Source organism: Dermacentor albipictus, chromosome 7, assembly GCF_038994185.2.
Source record: "Dermacentor albipictus isolate Rhodes 1998 colony chromosome 7, USDA_Dalb.pri_finalv2, whole genome shotgun sequence".
NCBI classification, from domain to species: Eukaryota; Metazoa; Arthropoda; class Arachnida; order Ixodida; family Ixodidae; genus Dermacentor; species Dermacentor albipictus.
In genome coordinates, this window is record NC_091827.1 from 13,077,769 (window position 1) to 13,091,766 (window position 13,998).

At 47.1% G+C, this 13,998-nt stretch overlaps 1 protein-coding gene across 3 annotated transcripts in view; it reads right to left on the reverse strand.

Annotated features, from left to right (window-relative positions):
• Nucleotides 1-13,998, reverse strand: part of numb (NUMB endocytic adaptor protein) — a 100,002-nt gene that overhangs the window by 10,601 nt on the left and 75,403 nt on the right. For all 3 annotated transcript variants that reach the window (XM_070521626.1, XM_070521625.1, XM_070521624.1), the window contains exons 2-5: nucleotides 9,982-10,166; nucleotides 7,502-7,753; nucleotides 5,621-5,813; nucleotides 2,238-2,489 (exon numbers count right to left, since the gene is read on the reverse strand). In XM_070521626.1, the coding sequence (XP_070377727.1) occupies nucleotides 2,238-2,489; nucleotides 5,621-5,813; nucleotides 7,502-7,753; nucleotides 9,982-10,164 (880 nt within the window). In that variant the 5' untranslated portion in view covers nucleotides 10,165-10,166. The remainder of the gene's footprint in view (nucleotides 1-2,237; nucleotides 2,490-5,620; nucleotides 5,814-7,501; nucleotides 7,754-9,981; nucleotides 10,167-13,998) is intronic.

Sequence of the window (13,998 nt, forward strand, 5' to 3'; positions counted from 1 at the left end):
CCAATACAAAGCGGTACGGATTGCGGCGAACGACACGGAATGTGTTGTTTCATTGTGCCATAATCTCACAGCATATGACGATTCAGGACTCGTGGAGCCAGTGCCACATATTCTGCCTAGACTTGGCATCTTGCATGTATGCTCAAAAGGTTTCACACACTCAATAGGTGCAAAACAAACATCTTTGTACGAGGCTGCCTTATTTTAATTTTACACGAACATTGTCAATAAAGGCATGCCTGCGCAAGCAACAAATATGGCGCGCCATGAACTGATGGCTCTGCTGACAGTCGCCTATAGGGCCGGTAGGCAGAGGTCGCTAGACACCGTGGCCAACAGTGTTTGTGAGCCAGCTCCACTTCGTTAAAGAGCACCTGTTTTTGACGACAGGAACTGTTTTTCTCGACACCACCAGTAGGAAGAGCAAATATGCAAACCAAGGGAGATGCCTCGCCGAGAAGGCCGGTATGTGCTGCATGCCCGTGAAACGCTCGTGCACCGCAGCTCCCAATCATGGCAGTGGTATGCAGAACAGGCGAAATTTCGACATAAACTTATTCGGTTAGTTACTATTTCATGTCAAACTAATTCTGGCCAATATTTGTGCTACTGTGAGCGGCGACAGATGGGAACGCCTCTGCTGGAGTGATCGAAATGATGGGTAACAAGCATGCTGAGCATTTCGAAAGTGTCTGCTATGTGGCAGGAAATTTCACATGCATTCTGTCCTGTATTTGGCTGCAGCCGTTTGATTGCTTCCACCGTCGCATGAGGATATCTAGGCAGTTTGTGTTTCCTTTGGCGTCCAATCTGATGCCGCATCCTGTCATAACTTGTTGGAAATCGCTGGTGCATGGCTGCCTTTCCCTTTATTCCTCTTTCTCTATGTACTCACATAGCACAGCACAAGACGTGCAAACATCAGCAAAGTTATGCCACGCGCTGGCTGTCTGCGTCTGTACGCTGCTGCCATGGGCAGGCGTGAATTCATGCCTGTCAGCACACTGCCCTGTGTAGGCTAGCTTGCAGCTAGCGCGCAGTCATAAAACTCGGGAAATATACAACCATCTGCTAAAAGATATGTTCTACGATCATTCCGTATCAGAATAATCAAGTATTGAGAGTGTAATACTGATGCATTCTTCCTTCTTTCAAGTTGTTATTCTGCATCTCTTTAAGCAACATCCTTAAGTGTAATGCAGTGTTATATTGCAAACACTGCACAAGATAATAAATATATAATGTGCTTACCGATTAGCCCACTGACATGGCCACCAATTTCATTTCTCGTGTGGCAGCACACTGCCTAAGTGGCACTTGCTGTGGTGAAGTGAACGAGCTCAAAATTTAGCTAAATTTGTCCGTCTGATCGAGCTATCAGAGACCTGTGCCTTAGCAACTTCCAAACAAGGTGGTCGTCCTTACAAACACCGAGTTACGGCATGCATAAGCAAATGGCCATTTAAATGCATAGTTAAAGTAGCCCAGTGCCCTCGAATTAATGTGATGTCCAACCAGCCCATAAATGTTAGGTGTTGTGCATTTGAACATGTAAATTTTTTTTTTCTGTTTTCACCACTAGACATTGGCGTCTTTGGTATTGTTGCTTTTCCAAACATCGCAATTGACAAGTGCTGCCTTACGGTACAACAACAATCTTTCATCCTTATCACCATGGGACAAAGGCCTCTCCGAATGCTCTCTTGCTTACGCTGTATGCCTGTCTGTGTGCAAACAGGGGAAAAAGTATGCAGAGCTTTTGAAAAATAAAAACAGAAAAACGTTGAACCCTAGATATTCCTCTTATGCTGCCAGCTACAAACATCACAGCGCCTTTTCCAAGGATAGCTCTGCAGTTCAGAACTTTTGTGCCGTATTCTTGCCAAGTTCCTTGGCTATCTGATAAAGCAGACAGTTCTTTGTGGCTCTAGCGGATATCAATTAATTAAATGCAGGAACCTTTGTTCTCATAATTAGGAACGAATGGTCACAGTTAGCCCTATGAAATATTAGTAAATCAGTACCTATTGTATCTATTCCTGAATCATCCTTACATTAACGGTTTGATGCTACCAAAAAAACATGCACATAAGAACTCACTACTAGTAATTTGCACCACATCATCTATGGTTCTCAGCCCTTTCCTGGTGAACTGCATCTTTTTTCCCATTCTTTACAGGCACCTTGCAATCCATATAACTGATTGTAAAGGTTGACTACTTCTAGCAAAGGCTTACCGTTGCTGAATCCGTTGTGTCGTGCACTGGGTGGCTGGAAGAGGTCGGTGGCGGCATCGAGGGACATGGCGCGCTGTCGCTCAAGCGTCGAGGGCAGTTCGTTGAGCCGCAGGGACAGCTGTCTCTTGAAGGGCGACGCCTGGCTCAGGCTGCCCAGGCCCCGGAAGGAACCCTGCCTCTGCAGCAGCGTCACTGTCGCGTGCGGCCGCTCGATCGCATATGGGTTCACCACCGCCTTCACCGGTGGGGTCTCTGCATGGCCGACAAGGGAGTGGTCAGGGCATGCCCATGGGAGGCAGCGACACTGAGCCAGACTGTGGTGAATTACAAGCGGCATCAGTGCTCACAAAGTGTCGTTCTAGCCAAGAAACTCGAGGAGTTTGCATCAGGAACAACAGCAACATCACCACACCTTGTCCTGAGAATTAAAAGCACTACAAGGACAGGACACAGAGGAAGAGACCCAAATAATGTGTACTTAACTGCTTTTTAACTGTTTAACTGATTCGCTTGATCTTATCTGACTTGTGCATCGGCGAGTTCATACGCTTACACAAGTCGACGATGTCTTCAGTATAACTAGTGAAGTTCCCACCGGGTTGTTAAGAGCGTTCACAAAATTGCTGCTCTGCACGGAGCTTGCGTATCGCGGGGTGGCCAAAGATTTCTGAAAAAGCTGTCTTGACTGACATCAAGTTATGAATCACCAGTTCGGGATTTCGAAACCAGAGACTGGCGACGCCGGTCAAATAAAATATTGCATTGGTCAGCCTAGTTGCAGTGTCCCATTTGTTGACTGTGCTCATGCTCTGGTAAGTTGCCAACCAGTCCTCTAAGTCTTGGTCGTCAGTCCCACTGAATGTAGGTAGGTGATGCTGAGGCAGCACGCCGGGACAGACGGTGGCTTGAGTCTGGGAACGTTGTATGATGGTTTCTTCAAGCATAGCTGAGGCTGGAGGTAAGGTACGGCCTCATAGTTCCAGGTTGGGAGAGACTGGGAGACTACTCCGCACCTCCATCAAACTGTAAGGGGGTTTATTTACAAGCACGGCTACGCGACGACAGCCTTGGCCCAAAAGCGTTGGTCGCTGTCTTGCGCTCTCCGGGCTGCCGGACTTCGTCGTCTTCTCTCAATGGTTCCGAACTCTCTTCCCCACTACAATCTGTTCATTCTCTGGTAGCCATTCAAACGCTAATCCAAAGCAAGAAGACCAGAGTTGTGTTCTGGTTCTGACTTCTTGTTAAGGCATTGGCACCATTTCATCTTGGCACCATTTCATCTCGGCACCATTTCATCTTGGCACCATTACATATAAGTTCCAATATTTGAATACATTTTGGCCAAAGATTTCAGAGGCTCTCCATTCCTGGTGTTATGATTGGTCTGGAATTCAGCATTGGAAGTCCGGGCAACGCTCCAACTCACTGTCCTTTGTTGAGGTAAGTGCCCTTCTTAAGAGAATGCCGTTGTGTGCACCCACACCCAGTCAATTGAGGATGGACAGGCCTCTGGTCCGTCTGGCCCCGACCATTGTTCGCACCCACAACCTCGTCTTCAGATGACCCGGACAACAGCGACAAACCACGGGAGAGAGACCAACCTTCCTTAGAAGTCTCTGCTCATTGTCGTGGCTGTAAGATGTTGTTTAAGGCCATCCAGGTTCCACTGTTACCAGAAATGCTCGAGGATCTGACAAGCGCCAATACCTTGTACATATAGTACTTTTTTTCCCTCATTTTCATTATCATGAAGCCGGCCTTCATCGTCATCTCCCGATTTACTGGGGTGATGTCTACTTCGTCCGGTGGTGGTCGTATAACTAGATAAAAACAAAAGCGCCCTGCAACTTGGAGGCCTGTCTCTTTACCCCCCAGGTGCTGGACATATGTGGTGGCTGGAAAGACAACTATTGTGCTGCTACCGCAGCTACAGCCAAATGAGTACACTGTCATTCTCTCAGACTGCACATTACCTGTGCCTTTTCTCAGCACAATGTCCCCTGGTTTCCTCTTTCACTTGTACCAGTGAAGAGACTCTTGTGAACATTTCCTGCCTCATAGGCTTCAAGTTCCCAGATTTGCAGCACTGAAGCAGCCTTTGCAATTACACAGCTTGCTTTCACTGTGACCTGCAGCAATACAAGAATGAACAGCTGGTTCATTACGCGAATCTCACAAAGGCAGTTTTTAATGGTTATTCAGTCTACTATCAGCACCCACCATGGTAGTTTAGTGGCTATGGTGTTGCGCTCAAAGTCACAAGTGTGATCCCAGCTGCAGCAGCCACATTTCTGTGGGATGAAATGCAAAATTGCTTGTGCACTTCGATTTAGGCACACATTAAAGAAAAGCCCAGGTGGTGGAAATTGATCCAGATTCCCCCACTAAGACGTGCCCCATGATCAGATCACAGCTATGATACGTAAAACCTAAGATTTAAATTATTTAATTCAGTCTCTCATCTTGAACTCTAATGATCTTAAAGGTGTAGTGTCACCATTGCAGAGGAAAGTGAATAATCATTTAAATCTTTCAATAACCTGCCACTAGGCACTAATTAGGTGACACTGGCTTCAGCGATACTTTTTCATCCCTGATGATAAGCAGCCATAACAAATATTCAAAAGAAGTAAGAACACCTTTATTAATAATTCTGCATGTTATATTTAATGTTTACAGAATTGAAGTTCAGTTATTAAACATGCAGTTTTAGCTCTGACACACCTAACAGGCAGGAGCCACATCAGTCTAAAAACGCTGATGCCATTGGCTGCAGTGTTTCTGTCATAGTGGGGGAAGATGTTGCTATTTCTCTGTTAGAATAAATCAGTATAACACAGCGAAATTTTTGCTAATATTTTACTTCGAATATCTTGTTGACAAAACATGCTACAGCAGACGGCTTTTTGAATATTGTTCCAGGCTTCTCTAACGACCCAATAAGCAATTGAATCAATGTTCGTCGAACCTGCCTCAGTAAAGGCACCAGCCCTACTGTCAAGTCAGAAGATTTATCACTTATAAGGCCTTTGATTGTCCATGCAGCACTCCTATTAAATGCATCTTTTACACACACCTTACTGCAATATGTACAACCACTACCACTACTACAGGCCTTCAAAAGAAAGCAATAAACTTACACTGGTGTCACATGCCCACTTCTGATCAGAATCAAGCTCTATTGTGATTGAATTTCTCGATTGTGATTGGTTCCTTTGCACAAGCTGCAGAAGGGAGCCAATTGCAATCGAATAATTCAAGCCCGATAGGACTAGGTGATTGACACTGTCCTGTGTGACTGAGACATTAAACTGAGAGGCCAAATCTTGCTGTGCCTCTTGCACACCGTGCACCCGGATACTGGAAAGTGGGGCAAAGGTCACCTGAGGGCTTTCCCTCCTGGGGGTCGTGGGGCAGGGCGGGGTCGGTGAGGGATCCCTGCCTGAACGAGCCCGTGCGGGTGAAGCTCGATGTCTTCGGGTCGATGCTCATGAGCACGCTCTCCTTGTCCCGCTTCTGCTTGCGCTCCAGGCACACCGCAAAGGCGCAGCCCACAGCGTGGCTCAACCGCTCACCCTGCAGTGCGGCATTGCCTTTGTCAGGACGAAGCACTGACCAGTCGCAATCTACTTGTCTCCGCCACCAGTTCACAGCTCACCCTCATCATGTACAGTCGGAAGCAAAAGTCTAAGAGGCCACAGCATCAGCATAAAATTTTAGTTTCTTCTATCACAGCTGCGAACCATGATATTGCCTCAATCCATTATATTTGCCAAACAGGGGTGCACATATAGGCTGTACAGGCTGTATAGGCTGTGCGATTTCAGACTGCCATGACTAGGCTTCAAAGGAAAAAATATTTTTCGCAGCATCTGCTGTCGTCGGACTTTTGCTCGAGACATTACATGTGCCCTGATTATGTGTACGTTATTAACAGACACTATGGGTAAGCATCATTGAGACTTGGTGCACCAACAGCAGCACTGTAACACACAGCCTAATGTGCAGAGGAAAAAGTTTTTCTCAGTTTCAGGAAACACAAAAATGCACCACTCTTGTTGAGGCATGTCTCCATCGTCTGACCTGACCGGGCTCCTGCACGCTAGAATGTAGGAGTGCATGAGCTCCTCAGAACATGCATGGCCGTGGACAGAGCTCAACTGGATGTGTCAGGCACTGGCAAGTATTGATATATGTGAATGTGCGTTATAATTAAAAATTTTCTGCCATTTCGGTGGCTTGCCTTCTGGACGGTGTCAGCACATTTTAGTTTGCACACTCACAAGTGCTGTTGTCTCTCCTGGCTAGTACAGCATAATTCCCTACAGCCCGTTTGACCAACTCTAAGTAGTGGACAGGAAGCTACAAGTTGTATCAGCCAATCGACAATGAAGCCAAACTGTTTGTGTCGCCCTTGCCATTCGCCAATCCTTCAGTGATTTTTCCATTAAAGCATCAAGCATGAAGGGGGTCAGCAGTGGACAATCGATAATACTTCTTTCTGGTTCTTGTTTATGGATGGCCGATGTGACTAACAGCTTTCACCGAGGTTGGCTAGATAGGGGGTGATGGTGCTTGAAAGCGACCAAACAGAAGTAATGGATGCATGGCTCACTGAGCAGAGCACACTGTCATAATGTGATCAACACCAGGCACTACTTCCAAAGTTGGCATGGAGGAACCTCACTTCACTGTTTTGGCCACACTTGACTTTTGTCCTGGCTGCAAGTGAATCAGATGTGCCAGACAACAAATAGCTCGCTTTGATGAATATATCCAAGCTTAACTAAAGTGGTAAAGCTCTTCATGGAAAGGTGCAAGGAGTTGGCTGTGTGTGCTGTCACTAGCCCAGCAATGAGCTTGCTAATTAATGCACATTGCATAATGAGTAAGCAGTGTTATCAAACTTCAATGCTGTAAATCTACAGTGCTACTTTACCTTATTATAGTCTAATGTTAAACACAGAGAATGCCAAGCATTCATTACAGAACTGTCCTCAGCATTTCTTCGAGTATTTCACCAAAATAATCAGACAGCCAGAATTCAGTGCAATGCAAGATGCACTGGCACAGAGGTGTGATGGGTGGGTGTTGGTACCTACTCACACATCTACTGTTCTGTTTGGTGTTGGATACAGTTAGGGACGCCATTCACCAGTGTTACGTCAGGTTTTTCTTTGATGTTTTTAAGAGTGTAAAGCATCACATGCAGGACAAAGCATGCACTCCAGGTGCAGTTTGAGAGAAGGTGAGCAGCTGCTGACCGAGTCCTTCAAGGCCAGGAATCCATGGCACATCCAGCGGCGTGTGGTGCCATCACGGCAGATATATGAAAAGCCTCGGTCGTGGTTGCGGTCGGGCGCGCAGAAGGACACCTTCTCGATGGTCTGGTCGACCAGCAGGCCCCGGGCGCCTGTCTCGTCCACCACCCGGAGGCCGTCACCCGTCACGTGCAGCGTGCCCCGCACCATGCGCCGCCGGCTGTTGCGTAAAACTTTCAAAGCCTCCTCACATACCTGCAAATGGAAACGGGTGAGCCTTCGTCAAGTTTGCCTGGTGCAAGCTCATTTGATGTGGTCTTTAGGGTAGATGGGAGTATGTTTATATTTACGCTTGGTTTCTTGTGCCAGTATTGCTGCATTTCTTTTTTCTGCCTTCCAATGATTAGTTCACTTATTTGAATTAACACCTGAAAGCAACAGAAGGGCTGTGGGACATACCGTAGTTGAGGCTTTCAGATTTGTTCTGGCCACCCTCGGCTGTCAGTGCAGTGTTTCTGGCAAGCACACTATTCGTGTTTTGTTTGGTATTGTAGTCACTACATGGTGTAGATGTATGCAGTGACTTAAAGGAGTACTGACACAACATCTTCAACTGTTCATTTTTTTTAGTGTTATACATGAAGGTCTTGGACCTCAAAACCCTAGAAAAAATACTAGCAAGCTTGCACGCCCTAAGTAATTTACTATAAGAGCTTTCCTTAGAACCAGTTCTGGCTTCATTTCACAGAAGATGGATTTGTCATAAAGTCAATTACACAGAAGGCAGTCACACAGGAGCAGAACATTGTGACATTTTGGCACTCGCTCTGGCTCGCTCAGTCACCTACAGTGCTGATACTTGTTGCATAGCCTGATGTAGTAGCGTAGCAGATGCCAAGTGAATCAGAAGTTGTAATTGACATGTCAGTACTCCTTTCAAGCAGCACCTGTAAGCAGCCGAGAAAAACTTAAGTGGCAAGAAGGTGCCTGCATAAAAGCATCAAATCCAGTAGTGTCTTCGAAATGCCTGATTCAGTGGGACATTGGCCAGAACTTTCACAGAGATCACTTAGTCAGTCTAGAGTCTTGGTGAAAAAAAAACTTCCAGTACGAAAAGGCCTGGAAGTCCTTTAACCACTTAACTGCAAAGCCCAAGCAATGCTCTTCTAGTCCACAGCAGCTTCTACTTTGCTTGCTGGAGACTAGCCAAACTCATAAACCCTGTTTGCATTGTGCACAAAAGTTTCAGCACTTGACCATATTCCTGGATGGATTTGATACGTTTCATTATCATCATTCGTTAGGTATCATTATCATCCGCTCATATAATTACAATCGAACTTTTCATGTGTGCCCAGGCAAGGTCTCTCTTTCAGAGAATTAATATTTCCAGTGAATAGAGGAGGAAGACCACACATGTAGTATCTGTTGAATCACAATATAATGTGCAATGATTTGCTGGAATAATAAAAAAAAATTACCGAATTTTGCGTACATTTGTATGAAGGAACTTGGGAGATAAAGGGTTAAGGCTTTGAAGAGACACCAAAATATTAATGCAGGCTAGGATGCTAGATTACAGTTCTGGAGTGCCAGATAAAAATGTCTTGCTGTGGTTGGAGAATTGGTAAGCCAGTAAAGATGCAAAAACAAAGAACTGGTGGCCATGTCACCTTGAAATTCTTGTATTATCTCCCTGTTAAGCTAAACTGAATTCACTTATGAAAGAGATTACACAGTGCGCCAAAGTAAGCAGATGCTCAAACTTGGCAAATTTCGGAAACTTATTTTCTGCAATATACAGCCAGGTCACCTGAAAAACATTGTGAAACTTATGTCATAACACTGGCATCATCGGCATCATGGTTCGGTTGCAAAACTTGAGATGGCAAGGTATGGCCCTCTATCTGCTAACAATAAGGCTTTTTCTGCCAATGAATAACTTTTGGATGAACACTCTGCTGGTTAAAAGTGATTTCACTTTCCTTTTTACTATGGCCCTAGAAGTGATGGACTGTGTAGGCTGCTATGCCACCTACACTGCAGACTCTCTACTCCACCAGGGCATTAACTAAAACATTTCATTTTGCTGCTTTTCAGTAGGTCTAGTGATCATTGACAAAATTTGATAGCAGACGCTGCGATAGCTGTTGTGTTCTTTCTGTCAGTTTCCTTTTTCTTTTTCTGCTCAGCTTTTGTGCTGCAAATATTGACTGCAATTGCTCCCCCCCATTGACCATATTCTGGGCAGTACATCTCTTCAGTTTCTCTAGTGCAACAGCGACCGTCGAGAAATCTGTGCTGCCTAGCCGCGTGTTTCGTTACAGCAGTGGACTTTCAGACGCGCTGACAAACTATAAAAACCCGATATGAGGCGCTACAAGTGGAACAACTGCCAGCCACGAGTGCACGAGTAAGACTGCCAGTTCCAATATCAAAATCATGACCTGCACCACTACTACCGGAAGCAGGGGGACATTTACCTGCATGCCGCGAGACTCAAAGACCTCGACACAGCCGAGGTACTTGACTGGGAAAGTGCAGGTTCCCGCCCGGACAGCCGCCTCGTCTGCCTGCCACTGATGCGGCTTGCTGCATTCTGGCACATGTTCCCGCCGCGCGCCACGCCGCAGGCTGTCTCGCAGGCTCCGCCGTAAACGGTCCATGCCTGCGTAAATCAAGAGAACACAATTGAGTGCTACTGTGGTAACCAAGAGACCGCTGTACTTTGACCACATGATCAGCTCTTGGCAGCCTTCAAGAAAATCATGACTTAGTATCGATCAAGGTTTGCTTGTAACATTTAACGATCACGCTACTGCATATATAAGTCACATGTTCAAGCTTGGTACAGCTAGGAAGATCAGCGTGAGGACAAGATTAATTAATATGACAATAGCAGAAAACGCTGCTTCAAAGTGGAATTTTTCAGTCAGCTCAACCAGCAGATTCGACATAGTTGTATGGAATATAAATCCTCAAATGCACATATTTTATCATAATGTAAAATCCTCAGGACTTGAACTTCGAAAAAGCGGGTAGAGTAATACTCTTACACTGATGTTACTAACCGATGCATCAAAGCATTTTACATGCAATATTCCTGAATAAGGAGCAATTGAGGCAAGGAACCAATCCAAATGTGATGCATGATGGTGTTCTACAACTGACGCTGTCTTTCACACATGCGTTAAGTTCAAGGCTATCCAATCATGAAATGTGAAAAACAGCTTTCGTCAGCCCACTGCTTACAATGTTAGAAAGCAGCACCGCACCCAAGAGGCCCCTCTACCACAACAGTAATGTGGGGTTCGTCACACAATGCTGGTTTATCGACTGTGCCATGGAGGCTGGAAGTAACAGCTCGGCGATTGCCTCTACACAGGCTAGGGCAACAACAACTATTTCTTATTCACCTAAGCGTGACACTTAACCAGCTCTACAAACGGGGCTCCCCACGGCGCATGTCCTTCGACAGCATACCGCAAGTGTGACCTAGCCCCCCCTCCCCCCCTCCCCCCAGAGACAAGACAGCGGTAATTACCCGCACCCTGGCCACGGTTAAGCGAAGTCAACGGACAAGCGGAGTGCCAAAACGCTGTCGGCGTGCCCCGATACTACACGGCTGCTGCTGCTGCGGCTGCCAAGGGCACCAAGGAGCGAGACACACCCGTCAGCCGAGTAATAACGCCTGTACTACGCTCCCTCCAAACGGCGATCGCGCGCGGCGAACGTTTCGAAAACAAGAGCCGATACCCTGGCCCAGCTCTGGCGATACCGACAAGCAGCAGGCGTCAGGATGAGGCCCGGTACAATTAGGACCGAGTCAAAGCTTGCGGCAGCACACGGAGAGAAGTGACAGGCGCTACAGGTCGCTGGACCGAGAGGTGAAACGAAGTGCGACGAAACCTCGTTGAAAGAGAAGGAAGCAAGATCGCCGATGCCGATACGCAAGGTCGGCGCGCGCGCTCGTTCGTAATCGCTCTCGGGGAGCCCCGCGGCAAACGTGCGCGGCGGCGTCAAATTAATCGCTTCGGCGCCCTTCATTCCATCTCGTTCGCCGGCCATTCGCGACACAAAATCCGACGAGGGCCGTCATTTCGAAACCAGAAAAGAAAAGCGCTGAGCAGACGACACGGGTGGCGGAAGTGCGAACCGTTCGAAGCAGACGACGTTGCCCCGCGCAAGTCTCCGGAGATATTTTTCATCTCGAGAATCGAGAAAATCGACACAGGTCGTGACACACATTAAATACCAGCAAGCCGATAAAATATGAGGGTCATTTACGAAGTGCAGCATTCCTTACGATATCATATTATAACCTTCGCGTACGGGGGGATCGACCACTCCACATTTGATAACAGGTGGAAGCTCGGATTTTACGCTCCGTTTTGAACATAATCGGATTTCTGTTACGAATTTTGCAACTTATCACATATATGTGATAAAAATCCGACCAGTTCTACTTCGTATGTCAGCCGCTTTCTCCCGTCCGCGGCGACGTCCCAAACGAGGGAGCGGCGAAGAAAAAAAGAGTAGAAGATATTTAACGATCAAGATGCGATATCATTTCGGGCAGCTCAGTTTGGCTCGGGCAACTAGACTTGTGTAGGAGGTGTTAGCTCGGGTAATTGAGTCGGTGAGCGAGTGCTTCTTGCTTACTGTCACCACGTTGCTGTCATGGCTACATTTACGAAAGCACACGGTCTGATAAGCCGACCACATCGACGAGATAACCGCCAATGCGAAGGATGCACGGCGCAGTACGGACCTTCGGAAGGAGATCGACGATAACGCGGTGGGCTCCTTGTGAGAGACGCTTGAATGCGATAACGCTGTTCGTAGAAGTCAAGCCTGTCTAGAGCAAATATTGTCGCATACAGAAAGCCAGAACGCTATGTAAAGGCAAATCCATTGAATGTCTGGATGGTGCCGTTTTAGAGCTCTTGGGCGCCCGTTCCTGCGGTTGGCGTCGACGGCTCTCGGCGTAAACCGAGGAGCGGAGAGAGAGAGAAGGAGATTCTTGATGGGAAGGAAAGGTTGGGGTAAAGTGCAGCGCAGTAACTGTCTCTCAGCAGAGGACACCTCAACCGCGCTGCACAGGGGGTAGGGAATGAAAGTAGGGGGAGAGAAAGAGCACCAGAAACAGCAGCACGCCGCGGAAATGAGATTCCACGCAGAGCAGCGAGGGATGAAATGCGGCGACAGCGAAGTGAGCGCGAGAAGGAAAGCGGAGAAGGAGGGTGCAGCGCAACCACGAGGCAGAAGGCGGAGGAGGGGATGGCGAAAGCGTGAGAAGCGTATAGTTCCGCAAGCGACAGATTGTCCGCCAAATACATCGCGAGATGAAAACACATAAGAGCTGCGCTCAAATTTCGCATTAGGCAGCATTGTAATCGTCGGTGAATTTTCCCCACAAAGCAGCGCAATCGACTTCGTCCATTAACTATTTCCCCGTCTAAACGGCTCACGAAAAGTGTAGCTCGTCCAAATTACGTGGACAGGTGAAGTATATTGCGTACGTTGCAAGCACCGTTCGCCAGAGCAAGATTATTCCATCTTCAAATATTCAAAATTTAAAAAAAAGTTGGTTTTATCGGTTTCTTTTTACGAAAGAGCTGCCGAAGAATGAACCGCCACGGCCGCCAACCATCGAGCGGCCGAGCTGTCGTTAATAATTGTGCAAAAACACAGATGATGTGCATGATCAAAAAAAAACAGTGAAACGCGCAGGGAAACCTAAATTAAAATTAACGACAGCTCGATGGTTGGCGGCCGTGGCGGTCCATTCTTCGGCAGCTCTCTATGTGTATTGTTACCGCCCCGTGCAGCCAACGAACAATAAAGGAAAAGTGAAACGAAAATGGACTAAAAGTGGTCTGGTTCCTTCACTTTCGTTTAGCTTTTTGCTTAATATTTCTACATTTCAATTAAAGAGAACAGTTGCTACGCTTTCCTTGGCTGCACTTGTTTTCCTTGTCTTCTACCTCGGCTGCACTTGTTTCCATTATACTATACACAGCAGAGCGCCAACACAGCGCGAGCAGTAACGATAGCTTCGCCGTAACCACAAGGTCATATTTTGTTGCCAAAGGGATTGGCAGGCCGCCGTCACTGGCGCAGGAAGTGTTCGCGGCGGATGTTTGCTTGCTTGCTTTCTTTTTTTTTTCTTCTTTTTTTAAGGGGGGGGGGGGGTGTCTGAAGAGCATCCGCGCGCAACGGGCGTCGAAGCGTACAGCGTCGCGTCGTGTCCATACGTGCGTGTCGTCATCATCGTGCCACGCTCTCTTCAAAACCCACTGCCGGGTAAAAGTCGACGCGACAAAGGGATGCAGAGTGCGCATTAGGCCGCAGCAGTGCGGAACGCGTTTCCGACGCGCGCAAGGTGTCCACACTGTGTGACAGCAGCGTTCCCTGCGGTAGACGAATTTAGCGTGGCAGAAACAGGGCGGTCTACATTATAATTACATTGTACATTGTATAATTACAGTGTATAATTT